The sequence below is a fragment of the Microtus pennsylvanicus genome, chromosome 9 (genome assembly GCF_037038515.1).
Source record: "Microtus pennsylvanicus isolate mMicPen1 chromosome 9, mMicPen1.hap1, whole genome shotgun sequence".
Classification (NCBI taxonomy): Eukaryota; Metazoa; Chordata; class Mammalia; order Rodentia; family Cricetidae; genus Microtus; species Microtus pennsylvanicus.
In genome coordinates this window covers 32,856,219-32,877,500 of record NC_134587.1, presented here as the reverse complement: position 1 = coordinate 32,877,500, position 21,282 = coordinate 32,856,219, and the positions used below count along the sequence as shown (strand labels likewise).

Sequence of the window (21,282 nt, the reverse complement as noted above, 5' to 3'; positions counted from 1 at the left end):
CCACATTTGTCGCACTGGTAGGGCTTCTCGCCCGAGTGCAGCCTCGAATGCTCGATTAGGTGGTGTTTGTGTTTGAATGCTTTCTTACAAATCTGACACTGGTGTGGTCTCTTTCCTGGGAGAAAGAACAAGACGACAGGATGATTAGTGTCTTGGCATGAAGGCTCTTTCCAAGAATTCTGTCAACGTCTCCATAAGCGCATTGGCTTATGCCTGAAAAGATCCACACACCCTTCTAACCCAAGCTGGTTAACAAGGTTCGTTTTCATTTCATAATCTGACTTCCTAAGTCTTGTTGATGAACGCATTTTTTTTTAACCAACTAAACAGCTGGTGAAGGGAAATTCAGAAATGGAAACTTTGTTACTGTTTCAATAAACTGAAAACTGACCCGTGAAAGAAGACATTTCTAGTGGCCTACAGCTTATCGCCAACACCAGCCAACTCTTCTCTTCCTTACGTTTTTTTTTAAACCAAGGATTTGCCTAAGAGCAAGAAAGATGGAGTCATCGCTGGTTTTGTGTGTTGCACCATGAGGGAGCTGCTTTGAAAGTGGGCTTTAGGTCTTAACGGGGAGCAAACTGCCAAGTTAGGAAAGAACACAGTAGAGGTAAGAAGACCTTAAGTGTCTTACCAGTGGGATTCTAAGAACAAAGCTTTGAGAAGAAACCATCTGAAATACGAACTAGAAAGATGTATCTCATGGGTCTGAACTAGTTCCAAATAGTGTTTTCCCTCTAGAGTTTTCCAGGAGATGTCAACCACTTGTTGAGTGTTAAAATACTCCAGTTAGAGAATGCCGTACTTCCTTTCACATTCCAGGCAGTTTCTAACCAGTGTTTGGAACTTGAAACCACTGCCAAGCCTAAACACATCTGGTTGATTCCAGGCCACAAATAGCACTGGAGCGCCTTCAACACCTTCCATAGCTGTCATACTTAAAGCTTTATTTCCAAAATAGAACTGACAAAAAAAAATTATCAACCTGATGCTCCAGAGTTAAAGTCAAACGTGTGGCGGGGAGCATCATGTACCATTCTAACGTACGCGAAGCTAGGTGCTTCTGTTTCCGGCTACGAACGCTCATTTGGGCAAATTAAATTAGAACACCAGCATTAGTAGATGCAACCCCATTCTCATTTGCTAAGTGTCATATTATAAGATTAGGAGCCCATTCCGCACACTTCAGGTATTCAGTTATATGGTGACATACAGTCTCAATTAGTAATCAAATATCTTTAATAATGTTATTGAACGCCTCCAGGGCATGCCACTACTTAGAAAATGCAGTAGAATGGCTATATGTCGTTTCATTGATGGTCTTCATTTTACTGGAACATCCAATAGAAATTTAGTGATATGGGAAGGCACAATATTTAAGTAGGAAATTTTTTGTTTATTTGTTTTGTTTTTTTTTCCATAAGATGCATAGGAAAGAGAAAAAGACAAGATCTTCTGAGTAAATTGGGAGCGTGGGGGGTCATGGGGGAGGGGAGAGGGGACGAGAGAAGAAGGGGAAGGGAGCTGAGAAAAATGTATAGTTCAATAAAAACAATAAAAAGTGTTTAAAAAAAGAATTTGTTAGGCTCACCAGTTGGGAAATACAGACGGCATTATATTAACCTATTGCAAGGCAGCTAATAGCCCAAAGACAATAAGTTTAATTTAAGACATATGAGAACCATTCTTTAAGTTTGGGAAATCATGTTTCAGATGAGGTAAACTGGATGATAGAACATTCTGGTAGAGTAGGAGAAATCTGGGTCGATAGCAATAGGGGATAGAAGTGTATTTGAGTAAACCTTGGGAGTATTTTCTCCTTTTTTGGTAACTTTTCAAGAACTGTTCAAGCTTCTATGGTACAATTTTGGTCTTTTGCTGTTGTTGTTGTTTGTATGTGTAGATTTAAAGTGCCCATGTTACTGGGAGAAAGGTAAAACATGAGTAGCAGTAGCAATTATGCCATGGAGGCAGAATGGTACAGTTCTCAATAAGGGTGGTGAGCTAGGGAGTTTCACTGAAATTCGTTTTTTAGGACAGAATGTGGTACAGTCTTAGGTATGTCAACTGCTTTGAGAATCAGGGTCTTTGCAGATAAAGCAAAGTCATTTGGGGACTTAGCCTGAGGACTGGACATAGATAGAATAAGGAGGGGATATGTAAAGTGTTTAGTACAAGGACTTCATTGTGATAGGTCATTAGGGTCGAATCACTAAACTCTTATCCATTAATACATATTCAACCATTTCCTAAATTCTAAGCAGGATGCATGCCTCAAAGAGCAGGGTACATACAAATAAGTTCAAGTGGAGATAAACTACACATTAAATGTTCTTGTTGCTTTAGTTGTTAAAGCATGCATGAACAAAACTGTTCTGTGATGTCTTTTTGATACTACTGTTTCATCAGCTCAGGACCAAAGGTGGTCAACCAGTTAGGTCGCTCATGGAGGGAAACATTTTGAATGATCTTTAAGCCAACAAGGCTTTTGATTTTTCTAAACTCATAAAACCGGAGAAGCATCTGGACAGAAAGCAACCGTCTTCCAATACAGATTTCCAGACCTTTTAGAAATGCTTGGGAGATGGATGTTATGAAGACAGGCAGCCAACTTTCAAAGAATTCATTTGATAATAGACACTGTGCTTGTAATAGGACTGCGTTAATTCTGTATCCTAAACTGGCAAACCTCAAGGAAAAGGGGCTCAGCTGTGACGCCGTGTGAAGGACAAAAGTGGGGGGTGGCTGAGAGCTTTGACACTTACCTTGCACTAAAAATTCTACTAATCTTGAGAACCTCAGTAACAAGTATTTAATAAATTCAACTTAAAATAGAAGCTAACATGGGAATTTATTTCACTTTAATTTGTTTGATTAGTCCACCTGACTCAAATAAAAATGTTCTAGAAACAAATTTCTATATGAACAAGATTCAGAAAAACGCTCCAATTGTTATTAAATTAACCAAAACATTTGGGGACAATTTTTTTTCGCTATTATCTAGGTTCATGATCATCTGACAGTTAGAACGATGAGTAAAGCTAGTAACAAAGAGAAGGTTTGTGGCAGGGAAAAGTTGCCGTCTGACTAAGGAACAAAATTGACCAGATTACGTAAAATTATTTAAAATTTAGACACTGTCTACTCAAAACTAGAAAGATGTTTATCTCTTTTATAAATAAGGTGATTTGAAAGTACCTACCACAATGTCTCAACAGAGAAAGCCCTCAGTAGGTGTCAGATTAAAATTTTGGTGCAGTACAAATGAGTCCTTGACAGTGCCTACCAGAAGGTTCACATCTTTTATTTCAGTCATTGTTCGTGACAATTATTCCAATTGAAGATAACATGTACATAGTATTATCTTCTCTGTACTATCCAGGGTACCCCCCTCCCACCAAAACAAATAAATAAATAAAACCAAGCAAACACGCAAGCAATAAGCCGTTGGCAAGAGAATTAAGCAGTATGACTTTGGTATCTGCCTAGGAAATAGATAGATTGAGGCAAAAGAGCACAGAATCCCAAGAATAAATAGACACTAATTTTCTTCTTAATTTAAACAATTCTATAGACAGATAACAAACATACTTTATCAATGACACATTTATAATCAACATGTAGTAAGCAAATCACAATTCAACTTCATTGCCCAGCCTTAGAGTCAAGACAGTTCTCTCTTATAATATTCATATTAGTTCATTTAAAAATATTACTAGATCTTAATATAAACAAATAAAACTGGACTTATGGGGCCCAGTTAGAAGAAAGTCAACTAAATTTACACATACATCATACTGACAAGTTTCATGAAGAATTTTGTTTGGATGGAACCTAACACAGTGACAGTAGTGATGTCGTGAGATGTTTGGTCAAGAGACCAAAAAGTTAACATATTGGAAACTTGACAAGCTAGGATGCCAACAGGAGGATAATTGATCACCAGTTTAGAGAAACCATTGGATGGTTCGCATCCTGTTGCTAGGCAATGTTTCTAGGCAGCAGATCTCTCATCTTAAAGGACCAGAATATTTTATTTTTAAAATAATGTTCTTTTTTTTTTAAAAAAATCAAATATATATGCTTTTGTGTTTGTCAACTTTTGGGTCTCTCAACTAGCTGAACACCTATGAAGTTTATGGACCAGCATATTTATAGGAGATAAATATATTGACAAGATGTCAATATGTATGACAGCCCTCACTAAAATAAAAGTTTTACACTCACCATTTAGTAAATGATAGAGTTTTGCATATGGTCATTTAATAAGACCAATCAGAGAGGGAAAGATGCCTTCAGGGATGTGCCTATTGTAGCTGAATAATGAAATACAAAATATATTTGAGGTTGATTAAAATTAAAGTAAATTTAGGCATGAAAATATTTTTTTTTTACTCTGTAAATACTCAAATAAAACTCAGAATTAAAGAAAGTATAATAAATGAACAGTGTAGGCAAATTTTGATGTCTCAAATATTTTGCTTAAGTATAAAATCTGTGTAGATTTGCTAATCAATTTGGGGTGTTTTGCAAGTATCATTAATTGACCTTTTAAAATAATAGCCACAGGGATCACGGCTGGAGGAAAAGGAGCTAAACTGGCTGGGTGAGGAGTACAGCTGTTAGAAGCTTGGTCCTCAGCACTAGTTGTCCAGCACATGCCAACTTCCCCCCCATGCTCAGCTGGAATCTGTCATGTGTGCTACCTCCAACACATACATGGCTAGTGAGATTCGGAATCCTTGTGTTTTCCAAGGTATCCTTCACTATCAGAATGGGTACCGTATCTGCGGGTGGTTAAAATCCAGCACCACCTTTTCTCCTTTGCTCACTACTTCCCCCAACACAAATTAATGCTATTTTTGCCCTTGTTTAAAGGAAGAGGTTTTCCTACACTTTCTTACTCCTTTTCTCTTTTCCAATATTTTGAATAAGACTTGATACCCCCTCCCACACCCAGGGCTAATACAGCTTGCCATAGCTCTAGAGGAAAAAACCTGGGAAGGGGTTACGGTCAGGGTGAGGCTAGGTTGCCTCCTTCAGGGCAGGGAGATGGGGAGGAGAGAGGGAACAGGGATGGAGTCCTACCGCAGAGCTGCAGACCTGATCTTGGATTGTGGAAAATATTTTAAGAAAAAGTAATGCACCACCTCTTTAGTCATAAGGAGCCCTTCACTTTGTAACTATTGCTGATTAGTGACACATGAGTGGGAAAAATATTATTTTAGTCTTTCAATTAATGGTAGATTCAGTAGTTCATTTGGTCCCTTGCTTTTCTTTTATGGAAATGACACATAATTGATTCAAAAGTGGCCAATTTATGGAAACCAAGCAAAGTCACCCCAAACCATGGCTTACTTGATGTTTGGATGATTACACTAATATATCACTGACCAGATTTATTGTAAGATTTTTACACATATATAAATTCATCATAGCTTAAGAATTTGAAGATACTTTCAATAATTAGCTCTTGTCATGCCATTTCATTACCCTGGGCATTTAAATATTTCTTTGACATGATAAGTAAATTTGCTTTACAGATAACTTGGAAGTTAGGAAGACAAGCACACTCATAAACACATGATTGATCCAATAAACAGGCAACACGGAAAGTCCTACTGGGTTACGCAAAAGGATTACTTCTTTCTTGTTGAAGGTATCAGCATAGGCTACATCTTATGTCGCAAATGTGTACCCATTAAATCTTATGATATGTACAGGAGGCCGGAGAGCTCTAGCTAGCTAGTCAAAGTCGCTCATACCTGTGTGTTCGTATTTATGTCGCAGAAGGGAACTGCTTTTCTGGAATGTCTTGTCACATAAGTCACATGCATACATGCCACTTTCTGTCTTCTTTATCTTCTTTCGAGACAGACAGGAATCGGAGTCTGTCATGTCATCTAGGCCTGACATGTAGTCTTGTGCTCCATCAAGCAATTCTCCCTGTGATATAATCACATAGTTCAACACAGTCTCTTTCCTTTGTGTTTACACCAAACAACTATGCATAGGCTGACATCAGGAGAGCCTCAAAAATGCTACATGCCAATCTGTCTTATGACTAAAATCTTTTATTTTTTTTTCTGAAGAATATGTAAAGTCTCATTTTTTGACAAAAGCATAAACCTCTGACAGAGATGGGAAAAAAGCAGTTTTCTTATATCTTCCATTTTTTTAATACCAGGGAATATCCACAAGTGAGCATTAAATATCAGAATTGCTATATTTTCCAGTCTACTTTACTTCAGAAATGATTGGTAGCTGTAGAAACCTCATTTTAATTGAATTTTATATTTAGGTACAAAATATTATTATTACACAATCTATTTAAATGTATGTCTACCAACCAAAAGCCCTAAGCTATATTTTTATATTTAATTTTCTAATTTGAAATAGGGAATATTAATAACACTTTTTATCAATGTTCTATCTATGTTAAAACAGCCTTCAGCATTGAGCAATAATGAATGTGGATCAGTAAATTATTAACTTTCTTGATATTTATTTTGTCTTGGTCCAAAGGAGTGCAAACCTGCATGAAAACATACATTTCCATTTGCCAGCCCACAGTTCAGTTTTCTTAGACTGTATTTGCACTAATTAATACTAGAGAAGATTAAATAGGCTTAAACGCATTTACAAAGAAGGCAGATGTGTTGTAAATTGGAATGCTGGACAGCTGTTAGAGCCATGCACTGCCACCTTGACTCCTATTTTGCAACCAGGGATTATATATGATAATGCCAACACAACCACCTATCAATTATTTGATAATTTGGAAAATAGGAAAGAAGACCTGTTAACATGTAAAATATTCTTTACATACTCTTCAAAATGAACTATTCTGTATCAAACAAAGCACATATTAAAATTTAAATGTGTAATTCCTTTGAGCTATGTACATCTCCCAAAGCATGTGACTAGAACGTTAGTTCCAAGCATCTGGGCAAGCCTGTTGACTATCATCATTGGTGTGTAATTCTCGACAGAACTCATCACTTGTTTTATTTTGGAAACAGACTCTTGCTCTACTCCCTGACCTTGAACTAGCAATCTTCTTGCCTAAGGTTCCTAGGGAAGAAAAAAAAAAAGCAAAAACCACCAAAACTATCTCTTCAGCCAATGGCTTTGGTAGCTCAGAGTTGGAAGTTCATGTTAGAAAGATTTTCCTATTTCTGAATTTGTCTTTCACTGAGTGTTTCCCCCCCCCACCTTGTGTATCATCTAGGCGAATTTTGTTTGCACTGGGCAGGCTGGGGAATCACAGCTTGGGGACGATACCAGCCAGACCACACTCTTTTAATCACCTTTGTTCAGAGTAGAAAAGACACATCCCATTACCTGAAATCCTTGTTTCCGCTGGTATTTCCTCCTCTGCTGCATGTCAGCAAAGGTAGCTGCTCCCGTGGGGTAGGTATAGGCCATATGTGGTAGGAAGCTCATCTGATCCAGCCCTGGGTATGGTCGTAGCCCGGGGATGCTGGTCTGGACTGGCGGCATGAAAGTGGCAGGGGGAAAAGCGCTTTGTGGAGGAAGAGCTGTGTATAAAGGCTTGGCACTAAACGGGTTCATGCCGAACACAGGGTTAGTGCTTTTGTTGTCCAGATTATTAGAATTCGAAAACTCCTTCTTGATAAAAGTCAAATTCAGAGGTTCGTCTGAATTTTCAGAGGATGAAGAAACACTGTTATGGTCTAAATTTATGCTAGTAGCTTTTGTTTTGTTCTTTGTGGCAATAATACTTTTGGGTTCTCTCAGTTGTTTTGGTAACGACAGGTCCAAAGGCTCAGCCTGCAGCTCCTCGGAAGAGAAGCTATTTGGAGTGTATGAGCTACTGTGGGAGTTTTTAGAAGATGTGGAGGAAAGATTTAAAGGAGAAGGAGTATTGCTCCTTGAGTGGTCCAGTTTATCAACTGCTTTCATATTGGTAAAATGGGAAGGTTTTGGTAGCCTGAGAGGAGGATCACAATTCGTAACACTGTTATGGAGTTCTGCTATAGATGGGGACGTTATGGAGTCCATAGGTTTCACAGGAGACCTGGGTAATAAAGAGTCTTTTGTGGGGGGGTTACTGTTGGGAGCTAACGGCTTGGAGGTCCTTTCCAGTGATGGCGACCTGGGATTTGAATACTGGTAGACTTTTCTTTGCTCAAACCATTCCTTCACAAATTCCTGAGGAAGGCCCACAGCGATGGAGATTTTCAGCAGCTCGTCAGAGTTGGGCTCCATGTTCATAGCGTAGTACGCTTTGAGTACAGACATGTGGTCCTTGTACGGGTTGATGGGGCTTGTCAGTCCTTTCTCAGAAAGTACAGATGACAAGAGGAGGGCTTTATTATCCACAAAAACTCCGCCTTTGTTGGGGACTATGTTTTCATGAGGCTGCAGGACCGCCTTGATCTCTTCATTCATTTTGCACAGGTAGCGCTCATGCTGATGCAGGGGAATGGGGCCCGGGAAGCTTTCTTTACAGAACTGGCAGGAAAACGGAGTGGATATGCTGTGGTTCTCAATCATTTTATCGTCGGTGACCAAATCGATTAAAGTACGCAGCTTCTCTTTCTTGATGTTGCTGATCTGTCTCCTCGAGTCAGTAGTCAAGCTCTGCAGGCAAGCTTTGGCTTCATTAACTTTTTCTAAGGTATAGTCAATAATACTTTTAGTGGCACCATTATGACTCACTACCGGAAGACCTACAGGCGGGATATTGGGAGAAGTAACTCCCTGCTCTTCTGACTGAGAACATGGATCCTTCATGTGATAACCTTTCAACTTCGAAATTTCTTCAGTCTTGCAGTCCATCTTTTGCCTGGAAACCGTATTGTCCACAATCTGTAGAACCTTTTGTACCTCGCTCAAATTGCTATTCATAGTGGGAAATCCCAGTAGAGGGGCCTCCATCCCTACACCTAAGTGCTGCATTGGACTCTGAGCAGACGGGTGCACACCTAAAGGGCTGGTGGCTCCGAGGCTGCCATTCATAAAGGAACTAGTGCCACTAAACCCGTGCGTGGCCATAAGAACTTTATAGTCATTGAAGTCTAGTGGTTCTGTCTTAATTTTGAGTAAGCCTGTCTGCTCAGACATGCTAAGTGGTTTTCCATTTTCCAACTTGTTCCTCAACTGAGTAATGGCTGAGTTAGTGGGAGAAGAAGAAACAGAATTTGGGGAAGAACCCGTCTTGATATTGTTTCTCATGCGGCCATTTACTGAGATTAAACCAATACATTTCTTGCTGCTGATGTGTGAACTGTAGGAACCAGAATGGGAGAAGCGTTTCTTGCAGTTTGGGCATTCATAAGGTTTTTCACCTAAAATGATAATGAAAATTAGCATTAGGTTTCTTTGGGTAGGTAACAAGTGAAGTCTGCCAAAACAAGAATGTGTGGGACCAAATGAGATGAATCCAGGGGGAGGGGGTGGACCCTACATTCTAGATTCTTAAGCCAGGATTATGTGACCATACTGTATCTGGACTTTCTCTACCTTGGGCGGACATAATTCAAGATGTAGGCTGGGAAAGGTGAAGGCTATCTATGCCTTTTTCAGCTAGGATCCCAAATCTTGTCAGGCCATTGGCAGCCTCCTATTTAAACAGAGTGTCAGATTAATGTGTGGTCAATAGCGCAATAAAGATGTCACAGTATTTAAAGGGGAGTGTAGCCATGGCTTTAATCAACTCTGTGGAGGTTCCATTGATTCTACCAATTCAACTAGTTCTTTGAATAGCATCCAATTTGGTAATAAAATGCTTGGCAGAGCTATCAAACGACGTCTGAAGCCGAAATCTCAGTGGTGCGATGTGGGTTTATGATGTACAGCTATTGGGAGTCAAGAAATGTTGGGCATATACAGATCTTGTCCAATTTTCTCTCACTTTTTCTTGTTTACATCTAGGTATCATATATGAATATGCTTCAGAAATCACAGTCCAAATATCTCCATGTCAAAGACACCCAGTTTGGCAAAAATCTCTAGACTTGCGCCCCCCCCCCCAAAAAAAATCAAAGCTCTTGTAAGAAGGATAAACATTTACAGTGGTACCCTAAGACTCTCTAAGGCAACAGAGCTTTTGAGATAAATGGGTCAGCACAAAAAACGCTACATCCACGACTGTGAACATTTAAATAGTCTTCCAACCCTTCTCTAATTGGAAGGAATGCAGGCATGGGTGTGAGCGACCCCCGCTACTCACCACTGTGAATTCTTAGGTGTTCCTTCAGGTGGTGCTTGTATTTGAAGGCTTTGCCGCACTCTGTGCATTTGAACTTCCGGTTACCTGCTCCTTGGGTTAGCATTTGGTGCTGCGAAAGGAGAAAGACGGCCATCATTTTTGTTCAGGGAGCACAAAGGAGATTGTCAGGAATCTCTTTCAGACAGGCCAAGAGGTCTGAGTGCATGCTTATTTATCTGCTCTGTCTTTCAGAGTTGCAATAAAAGTGATAATGCTGGTAATAAAACGGGAACTTTTGTTTAAAAAGTGCTTCGCATGTGCACCTGACGCTTGCCTCACAACCATGCCTGTCCTCTCTTGCCTAAAATGGTTCTAAAGTACAATTGTGGCTATATTCACGGATCTTCGTGTCTGCTGCAGAATCTAAAACCTAAATACTAATCTAAAAACCCAAATACTCCTTCAATGCTGCTATCTTGTTGGGGGAAAAATAGTTTCCTGAAAAGTATGAAAAAAAGTTTTTTAAACCCACACTTAAATTTTTCATCAAGTTTTCTGTATCTGAGTAAAAGTATATCTTACACTAAATCAAACTGAAATTTAAAGAAGTGTACAAAAAAAAATTTCCCCGAATTAAAAAAAAAACAAAAAACCAAAACCAAAAAACCCTTTGACTATAAATACTTGGTAGGCTTTTTTAAATATATTTCATTCCATGGTGCTACTAGCCCATGTGAACCCTGTTCTTCTTAGGTGCTGCCTATCAGACTTGATTCATTATCAAATAAGAGACAACATCTTGGGTGAGAGCTGCTTGGGCAGTTTTATCACAAGCCAGTAGAAAGGACTTCAACGACTTTTCATTTTCTTTTTTAGTCGTGTGCAAGGACCAAAAGAAAAAAAGTTTGCTGAAAAGACAAGTTAGAGGCTGCACAGATACAATCAAGCACAGCTGACCTTTTTGAATAAGGTGAGGGGATGGGGGGAGGGGGGGCCGGAGCAGTGGAATTTCAGGTTTCAAAAAAATACAGTCATCCACTCTGGATGCTCAAGGTAGGAGGCCAGCCCTTTTTCTGCAGCAATGACACAAAAGCCTTTTGCAAAAAACGACAGCACAGAAAACGGTATGACAACTGCTAGGGTGTGCTGAATCTTCCCACATTCCTAGTGAGACAGATGGTGTTACATGGGACACAGGGAGGTTTGTTCAAACAGCAGCAACCTTCAAAGATCAAGCGGAGCCCAACCCGCCGAGCGCCATTGAGGGACCAGCGCTCATATGTTGCTGAGTTGCATAAACAAACAGCAACAGCTGCTTTGTCTCCTCCACGGCCCTCAGAGGACTACTATAAACTTTAGTTGTGCCACTGTTAATATGATACAATCATTTTAATTTACTAATTGTAAATGCCATGAGCAAATGAGGGGACTTTTCAACACCAAAGCTACCATTCATAATGCGCCAACACAGTCACCCTTCTGCCTGTGAAATTTAAAGCAGTTATCCTAGATAAATATCTAGGCATTTTTTTTTCTTAGAGTTTTTTTTTTGTGCATAGAAGCATGAGAAGATAAACTGTTACATAAGTGTAACTACACAAGCATATTACTTATAGCTGATCTTTGGAAAACATTCAAGTAACAAGTCCAATCAGAAACAAATGGTGTGGTTATGTGATAAAGTGCCTTAAATAGTAAAAATTCGTAGCAAAGTCTTTCTATCCTTGCTTAATTGGATCTGCGCCTCCTTTTCCTTACTCAAAGACAATGAAGCCTATGACGACGAATCAAGGTTTTCTTTAGAATATCATATTTAACCTTTTACAAACATCTAATAGCAAAGTTCATTTAGGGCAATTCTATATCTGGAGGGCCAGTTGTTGTGACCGCCATTACTGTGACCACCCAACACATCATAATATCAATTTGCAGAGTCAATTCTCCCAGGAGGACAGAAAGAACAGTTTTGCTGAAACATTTAAGAGATGCTGTGAATCAATCCTACTCAGTCATTTCAAGGGTTTAAGATACTCTCCTTACCTTTCCAAGACGGAGATCTTAGTTTTAAAACAAGGAAGCAAAAAGAGGCAGAACAATTTTGGCTATTAACTACGTGCATGTATATTGAGATGGCATTGTTTTAACTACAGCCAATGTTTATTATTTTTCTAATTTATTATGTATGAATGCTTATAACCTACACGCCTTTTTATTTTCCTAAAAATAATTAGATTTCATAAATTAGTAAGCTTGTAAAAGTATTCTAAGTAATTTGAAAATGTTTCATGGCAAATATAAGAAACGCGCACTTCTTTTACTATACATTAGGTCCTATATGAAAAAAGTGCCTAAGCAAAACTAGGTGAAAAATGGAATTAAAATTGCTGAGATGTTTAATAATGTATAATTAAAATGCTACAATTTCATTCACTTTTTGTGGAACATAAAAATGAAACTAAAGTCAAGTTAAAGTGCAAATAAAATTTCTAAATTAGAAATTAACACACTCATTCGATCGTGAACATAAGACTATTAAATCATATTAGAAGAGACCATCAAAAAATCATTTAGACCTCAATTAAAGCTATTACCATTAAAAGATCTGCATCTTCAAAATGCCATGAAAAATTAATAATGATTGCCAATCAAAGCAATATCGTTTCTCTAAGGGGTTATTATAGAAGGAAATCACTTAGAACCAACCCCCACCTGATCTGTCCCTGGCTTGTGCGTCACCATATGCCGCTCGAGCTGGGTGCGGTAGGCGAACGTGTAGCTACAAAGAGGGCAGGAAAAGTTCTCTTCATTCTTCTCGTGGCGGTACTTGATGTGTTCCTTCAGCGACGTCAAGCGCTTGTAGCCGCGGTCGCAGTAGGGGCAGGTCAGCAGTTGGGCAAAAGCATCTGGAGTTCCAGGTGGCAGGTCTGTAGCCGAGAGGCGAGAGGGAGAGGAGCGGGCCAAAAGGTCAGTAAATCAATGGCAGCTAATGGGCTGGCTGCCCGGGCTGCTATGACAGGAATCACTGCAATCTGCTCCAGCAGAGCGCCATCATTGCGCCCGGCCTCCTCGCAACCAGGCCCCCTTTGCACACCCAGGGCAGGCTTGTCCGAATCAGCTCACACTGCGCTCGAAAATTAATTAATTACTTGAGCTTATTTGTGGGGAGGGGGGGATTTAAACAGCTGATAAATGAAGAAATTCCCTTTGGGTGACTGACAGTTCCTCTGAACCCTAGACTTCTGTTACACAGGAATTCACAGGAGGGAAGGAGATTTTCAGGTGTCAGAGAACAAAAGGTGAGGGTCGGTGATCTTAAACTTTTTTTTTTCCTCAAAAGTAAAATATCTCTGAAAGATAGGAATACATTTAGATATTTTTATCTCTTAGAAATGGGCTGTAATTGTTCTTATTCTGTATTGGATGTACAAATGACACAAATTTGCTGACAAAAAAAAATTTCACAATACCCTAAAATTACAGTTCTAATCTTTGCTCGTGAAATTCCATGCCTCTGCAGCTGTTCTTCAAATTTTAAGGTAAACACCCAGGCATGTAGTGCATTCGTAATTGTAACAGCTGCAGAGGTCAGTATCGTGGCTAAAAATGAATTACAGCCTCACCATTTTCTTCTTGCCCATTGGCCTCTGGCGTGCCAAGGCGAGACAGCTCCTCAGGGGCTTCTGGGTAAATAATGGCTGTGTCGCTTCGCTGAAGGTACTCTTCAATGCTGACTGCATGACCATCGCGTTCCTCCAGTTTTCTTTTGGCAAAGTACTCCTCAAAGTCGGCTGTACAATTTGCGTTCTTCACTGAAATCAGAAGTAGAAGAGAAACATTTCAGGGCCTTTTTCCTAGGAGGCCAAGGACTCTACACCATTGCTAGCAACGGGCGATTGGCTTGTTACTAGCAAGACTTAAGTCTCTCCTTTGTTTGTCAGGAGGGAAGATGACCAAATACTGATTAAACACTTATTTTTATGATGCATGCAAAAGGGCTTACTTTGCCTAAGTAGTTCTGGGAATGTTCACTTGTATAATTCATGTACAAACGAAAGATGACTTAAAATGCATTTATTAAGTGTCTTTAAAAAGTGGAACTAAATCCCTAAACGTGACATAACGCAAGCTTTCAGGTACTTGGACGATCTGTATGAAACTTCCTTTTGTCTTTAGACAAGTAAATATAGCTCTTCACGACAGGGAGACTTCGAAAGTCTCCACTGAGGAGGTCAGCATACCTCTTCATACAGTGTGGACCTCTCCAGACCGCCCCCAAAGCCCTTCAATAAAGTGCTTTTATACACACACATGCACCCACACACACACACATGAAAAGGAAATTTAATTTTCTTAAGGTTTACTACACTTCATGTCCCTATCCACAGATCCATATGCTACTGAATATAAGTTTTTTTAATCATGCTCTTCTTTACATATGATAGCCAGGTCTGCATATTCTGAGATGGATGAGAAAGGACAGGCACCCTTACAAACACAGCAGTGTGACCTGGCTAGAGAGAAGTCGCAGGACGATGAGTTCTCACTGTGATGCTAATCTTTGTACAGTCAGTGGACATAACATTAAGCTCACAGCTGATAGAAATAAAACAAAAAGTAATGGCATCACACTGATAAAACTGCAGCATGATTTCTATGTGACGTTAGCCTAAGCTATGACTTCATTTTTATGAGATAAATCATAGTTGTGAGGCAGTTTCAGCGATTTGTGCCACAAGACAGGGTATACTTGAAAATCTCTAGATGTGCCACTGAAATCAGTTGTGGCTTACACATCCCAAATAAGAAATTATGCATACGGTAGAGCTGGAAGAGTAGCTGCCAGCTATTCTTTATGGCTGAGGGGAAAGTGCTTTGCTAGCTCAATAGCGGACTCCTGATACCATGGTTTGAAAGCAGTTCCCTCTGATCCCCCTGCATCTTCCACCATACTTTCTCTGCTGCAAGGAACACTACGGTGTTTGCTATACAAAGCCTCCTTGGCAAGTGTGATATGATAATGTTCAAGCAAGTTAGTCATTTCTTTCCTTCCTTCTTCTTTTTTTCTGCTCACATTATTATAAACTTGAGGATTTTAGATAAGAAGACTAGAAAATGGAACCTTCTATTCATTCCACACGTACTGATTGAAACCTTGACACAGGAAAGTCGCATTTTCCTAAGCAAAGACCAGAGCTAACCCTGTCCTTCTGGAAGCCTCCCTCACCACAAAAAAGACACCATCCCCCAAATAAACTCAAACACGACTGGGTATTAAGACCGAAGGTTCTATACTGGCATGAACAAAAGTAATCCAATGCAATGGGTTTAAAAATTTGGGAAAAGCTTGCATGGAGGAAGCTTGAGACTAATTTACTCTTTAAGATGGAGCAGCAACGTGAGCAAGGGTGACAAGAAGGAGCACGGCCATCTCAGTATCTAACTTGGAGTGCAGTGTGAAATGAAAGCTATAGGATGTTGGGGAGCAGAGGCAGCAGAAATGGGACCATGCAGGGCACAGTATCCCTACTGAGGACTTTCATTTTTATTCTAGGAGCAAGAAGAAGCTGTTGACGGATATCAATCAAGAAGGACAGTTGTATGGAATGATGACACTTGTACTTTGTAACCATGGCTTAGGTTATAATATGACAGGAATTGGAGAGAAAGAAGAGCAGGTTGGTTCTGCTCAAAGAGTTGGCTTAGGGTAGGGTGGGATGGGGGTTGGGGCTCCTGTCCAAAGTCACTCAAGAAACGAAGATTAAGGAAGTAGACGGGAAACAGAAAAGATCTCCTGAAAAAATTGGGAGTATGGGGAGGGGGTACATTGGAGGGTGGAAGGGGAAGGGAAGGAGAGAAAGAAAGCATGAGGGAATGAGAAGAAAGGGGAAGGACAGAGAGAGAAGGGAAAGAGATCTTGATTGAGGGAGCCACTAAAGGGCTAGCGAGAAACATGGCACTAGGGAAAGTTCCAGGAATCCACGAGGATGACTCCAGCTAAAACTCTTAGGAACAGTGGAAAGGATGCTTAAACTGGCCTTCCCTGTAATCAGATTGACGACCACCTTAATGGTCATCTTCATCCAGCAACTGATGGAAACAGATACAGAGATTCACAGCTAAGCACAGTCCAAGAGAGGGAGGAGTGAGGGTGTGAGCAAAGCTGAGGCATGGTGGCAATAAAAACTCAGGGACAGATATAGGAGTTCAACCTGAAGATCCAAAAAAACAAAGCAGCCAGCCACTGGCTCTTACCTCAACCTCAGTCCGAAAATGGTGATCCTGCCTCCAGGAAACTCACAATGAAACTGTGTCTGAGAGCTGTCTCCTCCTGTTTTATAATCCTCTCTAAGACTGGGATTAAAGGCGTACACCACTGGGATTAAAGGCGTGCACTGCCTGGTTTCTATGACAACTAGTGTGGTTACTGGGATTAAAGGTGCACGTCATTGTGGCTACTGGGATTAAAGGTGTGTGTTGCCATTACCTAGTCTGTAAGGCTAACCAATGGGGCTGTTTTACTTTCAAATCTTCAGGCAAGCTTTATTTATTAAAATACAGTTGAAAGGCCACTACACAATGTGGTCAAGACCATGATGGTAAAACTCACAGAAACATCTGACCTGAGCTAGTGAGAGCTCACTGACTCTGTACTGATAGCAGATCAACCTGCATAGGACCAACTAGGCCCACTGAATGTGGGGGACAGTTGTGAGGCTTGGACAGGCTGTGGGACCACTGACAGTAAAACCAGGATTTATACCTAGTGTTTGAACTGGCATCTTGGAGCACATTCTCTTTGGAGGGATACCTTACTCAGCCTAAATATAGGGGGGAGGACCTTGATCTGCACCGAAGTGATGTATCAGACTTTGTTGTCTCCCAATGGGAAGCCTTACCCTCTCTGAGGAGTGGATTTGGAGGTAGGGTGGGAGTAAGGTGGAGGAAATGGGAGGAGGGGAGGGAGTGGGAATGGGGATAGCTGCGTAAAATGAGAAAAGATTGCATTTAAAAAAAATCTTAATAAAAAAAAAGAAAGAGAAAAAAAAGTGGCCTTTACAAAGTAAGTTCCCTAAGATTTGGGAAACGATCCAGCTTGCCCACGTGACATGCTAAAGTGTCTTCTTAAGCTTCAGGATTTCCAATCTGATAAATGGTTCATGATATTTACCAAAGCAGGAAACACTAGAACTCTAAAAAGTGTTGAAATCATGGGTAAATATAGGATCAAGCAGAAGAAAAATCAGGAGATAATTTTATTTTGTGACCATCAGACTAGGTAGAAACAATTCTGCAAGCTGTGACCTCAAGTTTTTTTTTCTTTTGTCACTTCAACTTATGCTAAGTTTAAGAACAGCCGTCTGATCCCAAGGCGTGTATTCCCCTTAAAAATGAATCTGGAATGTAAGGCAGGAGCTGAATACTTTGAACTTTTGCTTATATGTGCTCTTAGCTGGATTTAATAGCCATCGGTTAAGATCACTGCCCTACTGCTCCGTTCCTAAGGCCATAGGTGCTTTCAAAGGATATTGACAGTGGGGATAATGGTAATGCCACTGAACTTGATTCCTTAGGAAACTGTTTGTCCAGTTTTGCCTCATTAAAATAGTGTTACCAAGAATTACTTTTTGCTTTTATTGATAAGATAAGACAATGGAGCAAAATTTTAAGTGAATGTTTTTTTGGTTGGTTGGTTGGTTTGCTTTGGTTTTTCATGACAGGTTTCTCTGTGTAGCCCTGGCTGTCCTGGCGCTCACTCTATAGACGAGGCAGGCTGTCTTTGAACTTAGAGATCACCTGCTTCTATCTCATGAGGGCTGGGATTGAAGGTATGTACCACCACCACCCAGCTAAAGTGATTGTTTTTAAACACTGTGACTAACTTTATCCACGCCTGACATCTTTTTCCATACCATGACAATTTAAAGAAATGTCACGGCTCCATCTGAACCCATACATACTTGAATATTTAAAATAAAATTTATCTGAGTTTTCTCAGACTATTGTCCCACTGGATGACCTTAGTGTAACCCAGGAAACGTGGATAGATGTACATTTAATATCCTAATTTTATCTTGATATTTCAGCAACTATTTGAATTATCTGGCTATCTTTGCATGAATTTTCATTTGCATATGAATGTTTCCATCAGAAATGTAATCAAATGCAAATTCAATTGGATTTGCATTAATAGTCTTTGGGCTTAAAAGGGAGAAAAATTCTGATATTTCTGGATAGGCAAACTAAACTACATCAAGATACACTTGTGGTGTTTGGAGAGGTCATCTGATTGCTAGATCAATTTTTTTTTTTTAGATCAAATTTTGTCATGCTAGATTTCTACATTGAAGCAAGGTGGGGACAAAAGGACTTTGAGTCACATGTTCTCTCTGAGGATCATCTTTGGTCAACTATGGATCCTGAACACTGAGTACCTCGCCAAGGAATGAGTAATTTCTCAAGAAAAATTTCCAGAATGAAGGTGGAAAACAATGTGCCTTCTACATTATTCTTGGCATTAAAAACAAAACAAAACATAAAACAAGATACCTAGTAGTTGAACGGGGAATTTGGAACTTTGCTCAACTTTAGGTAATGTGACTAAGAGTTCCAAAGGTTTCGTAAGTGCTCCCAGGATTTAGACATGGCTTCAGTGAACACCCAAAAAGGATTTTATGAAAAAAAAATCATTTAACCATTTAAGTCCACTGACGTCAACAGGACTTCCCCCTCATGTATACGATGTGGATCTGCTATTGATCACCTCTCATCTGATTTAAATGAGCCAGCATATCCACTGGGAAAAATGGTGTAACTTTCTTCTTGGTTTTTATTGCAATTCTCCAGAAGAGGCCAAGGGGAAAAATTAAAGCCCGTGGATCCCTTCCCTATGGTTTTAAAATTTTATTATAAAAATGAGCATCAAGGCTTCCCCCTCCAAGTGACTACAGCTGTAAGATGCAGAATGAAGGACCTGATGGCTTCCACTCAGGAAAGGACAAGACATTTCTGACAAAGGAGAAGGAAGCACAGAGAAAACAGACAAGATGGGGGCATTCTGCAGCTCTGTACCCAGCTGCTTGTTCTGAGACCGTGAATACATCTAGTGTCTGTACTCTCCCCTCGCCTGACATTAAGTCACCCCAGAGACTTTTTTGTTTCTACTTTAAATTGTGGAGTCCTCCAGTCTCTGAAAACCAAAACCACACTCCCACAGTAACTGGAACAAGTGACGAGGGTGCATTTGGTATCTCCTGTTGGCAAGAATGAGATTTGGATTGTATTGGGAAGTTTGTGTTTTTGTTTTTCCCAAGATCTTTATGACACTGCGTAGTGGACAGGAATGAGGTGGAGAACTCGCTACGAAGTTACAGAATTCTGCCCAGTATTTTTCTAGTATAAAATTGACCTCATTTTTTGTTCTTTCTATAATCCTCCTCATTCCCTGGCCTCCTCAGAAGCGCTGCCAAAGCACACTGACAGAGGATATTTGCATGGGATTTATCATCAAACCATAACAAAAAATTCACAAGAAACCTCAAGTAATTTCTTCCCACATCTTCTCCAGGGATTTTGCATTTAGTCCTAAAATTTACCCTAATGTCGTGCAAATATCTCAACCTTCCCTAAGGTTAGTTAAACTTTTCTCCATCCAAAAAGAGAATGTTAATTAAAAATGTTTCCTCATGGCTATATGTATTTTAATATTGGTAGATAAATTTCTAGATCCCTTCAAGCCAGCAAATTCTTCTCTTTTAAATATGTTACTCACTCTTACTACTCATGCTTATTAATGATACTTTCATAAACACCTTTATTATTGTCTTGGGAAAATATTGATTTTTTTAAGGTAGATAATGAATGTTGATCTAAACTGACTTTTAAAATGATTGCCTCGAAACAAGCAGTGTTAACAGAAATCTGAGTGGAAGAAAACCATTGACTGGTTCACGAATCAGTCAGTTCCCATAATTGAGCTGCTTAGAACATGTTCTCAATGACACTAAAGGTGTTTTTTTATGTATAATTTACAGGTAGTTGAGTTTATAATGCAACCCTGATGCTTATTCTTTTTTTCTCTTCTATTTCCTCTTGCTATTTATTTTCTGTATTTAGAACAAGAAGGCAGCTACTCCATCACCACCAGTTTACTATCTGGCATGGTTTCAATTTTCATTAAAAACTGAAATTATATTTGAATACTATTGTTAAACCATTCTGGCAAACGTCAAAATAAATGATTCTTTTGCAAAATCTAGCTTTTATTCACATTGCTATGTCAAAGCAAATGGGTCAGAAGCTGTTGTCATGTATGGAACTATCTTCTTCACGAATGTAAAAAAACAATTCCTTCAGTACTAGTGGATGATAAGATGAAATAGAAAGCTATATTTCATTTTACATTGAATTTTTTAGCTTGAGGAAGCACATGCAGAGGTATACGAATTCCCAAGGCTACTTTGTACAGAGCTGACTGATAAATAAATGTCAGCCTACATATATTGGCACCAAATATCTGAGAACTGGGAGGGAGGGGGAAGATCTTTTCCTCACAGTATAGCCACGCAGCAGCTTCTCAAAGCCTCCGACTGGTACAGAGGCGTGTATAAAGGCAGGGAAGGGTTGTCAAGAGCAGCAGAGAAGTTTTCTCTCTGGCTGGGAATGAGGCGTCTTGGTGGTCTATCCACCCCTTCTCTTATATGGCCTTCTCTGGGGGAGCATGTTCAAACACCAGGAAAAGATCCACGCTGAAAGGTTTAGAAGGAAGAGGCAAAGAATGAATAGGAGGTGGGAATTTGTAGCAGTCTGCAAGATCAAATATTTCCCTCCACAGCAGGAAGTAGCCCAGTCAGGGATGCAGTTTAATTTTAAAGTTTGATTTTGTATGAGAGCATTGTGAATATCATGAGCCAGAGACTTACAGTAACCTTTGAACGACTTGGCGGTACAGCAGTACGAAACAATGTTTTGTATTGACTTTTAATTCCCCAGTTAAGCCATATGCGTTCATCTTTCCCCTAACCATGTAATCTAACAGTCTGCAAACAGTGCTGCTGTATTTTAGGAAGGGGATTTTGCTCAGCGGTTCTTACTTTCTTTTCGTAGAA

The 21,282-nt window shown here is 39.8% G+C and overlaps 1 protein-coding gene across 4 annotated transcripts in view; it reads right to left on the bottom strand.

Annotated features, from left to right (window-relative positions):
* Window positions 1-21,282, bottom strand: part of Zeb2 (zinc finger E-box binding homeobox 2) — a 130,973-nt gene that overhangs the window by 5,395 nt on the left and 104,296 nt on the right. For all 4 annotated transcript variants that reach the window (XM_075985293.1, XM_075985294.1, XM_075985292.1 and 1 more), the window contains 6 exons: window positions 13,798-13,986; window positions 12,887-13,101; window positions 10,199-10,307; window positions 7,345-9,314; window positions 5,766-5,946; window positions 1-115 (listed from right to left, as the gene is read on the bottom strand). The exon at window positions 1-115 is cut by the window's left edge and continues 5,395 nt beyond it. In XM_075985293.1, coding sequence (XP_075841408.1) covers window positions 1-115; window positions 5,766-5,946; window positions 7,345-9,314; window positions 10,199-10,307; window positions 12,887-13,101; window positions 13,798-13,986 — 2,779 coding nt within the window. The remainder of the gene's footprint in view (window positions 116-5,765; window positions 5,947-7,344; window positions 9,315-10,198; window positions 10,308-12,886; window positions 13,102-13,797; window positions 13,987-21,282) is intronic.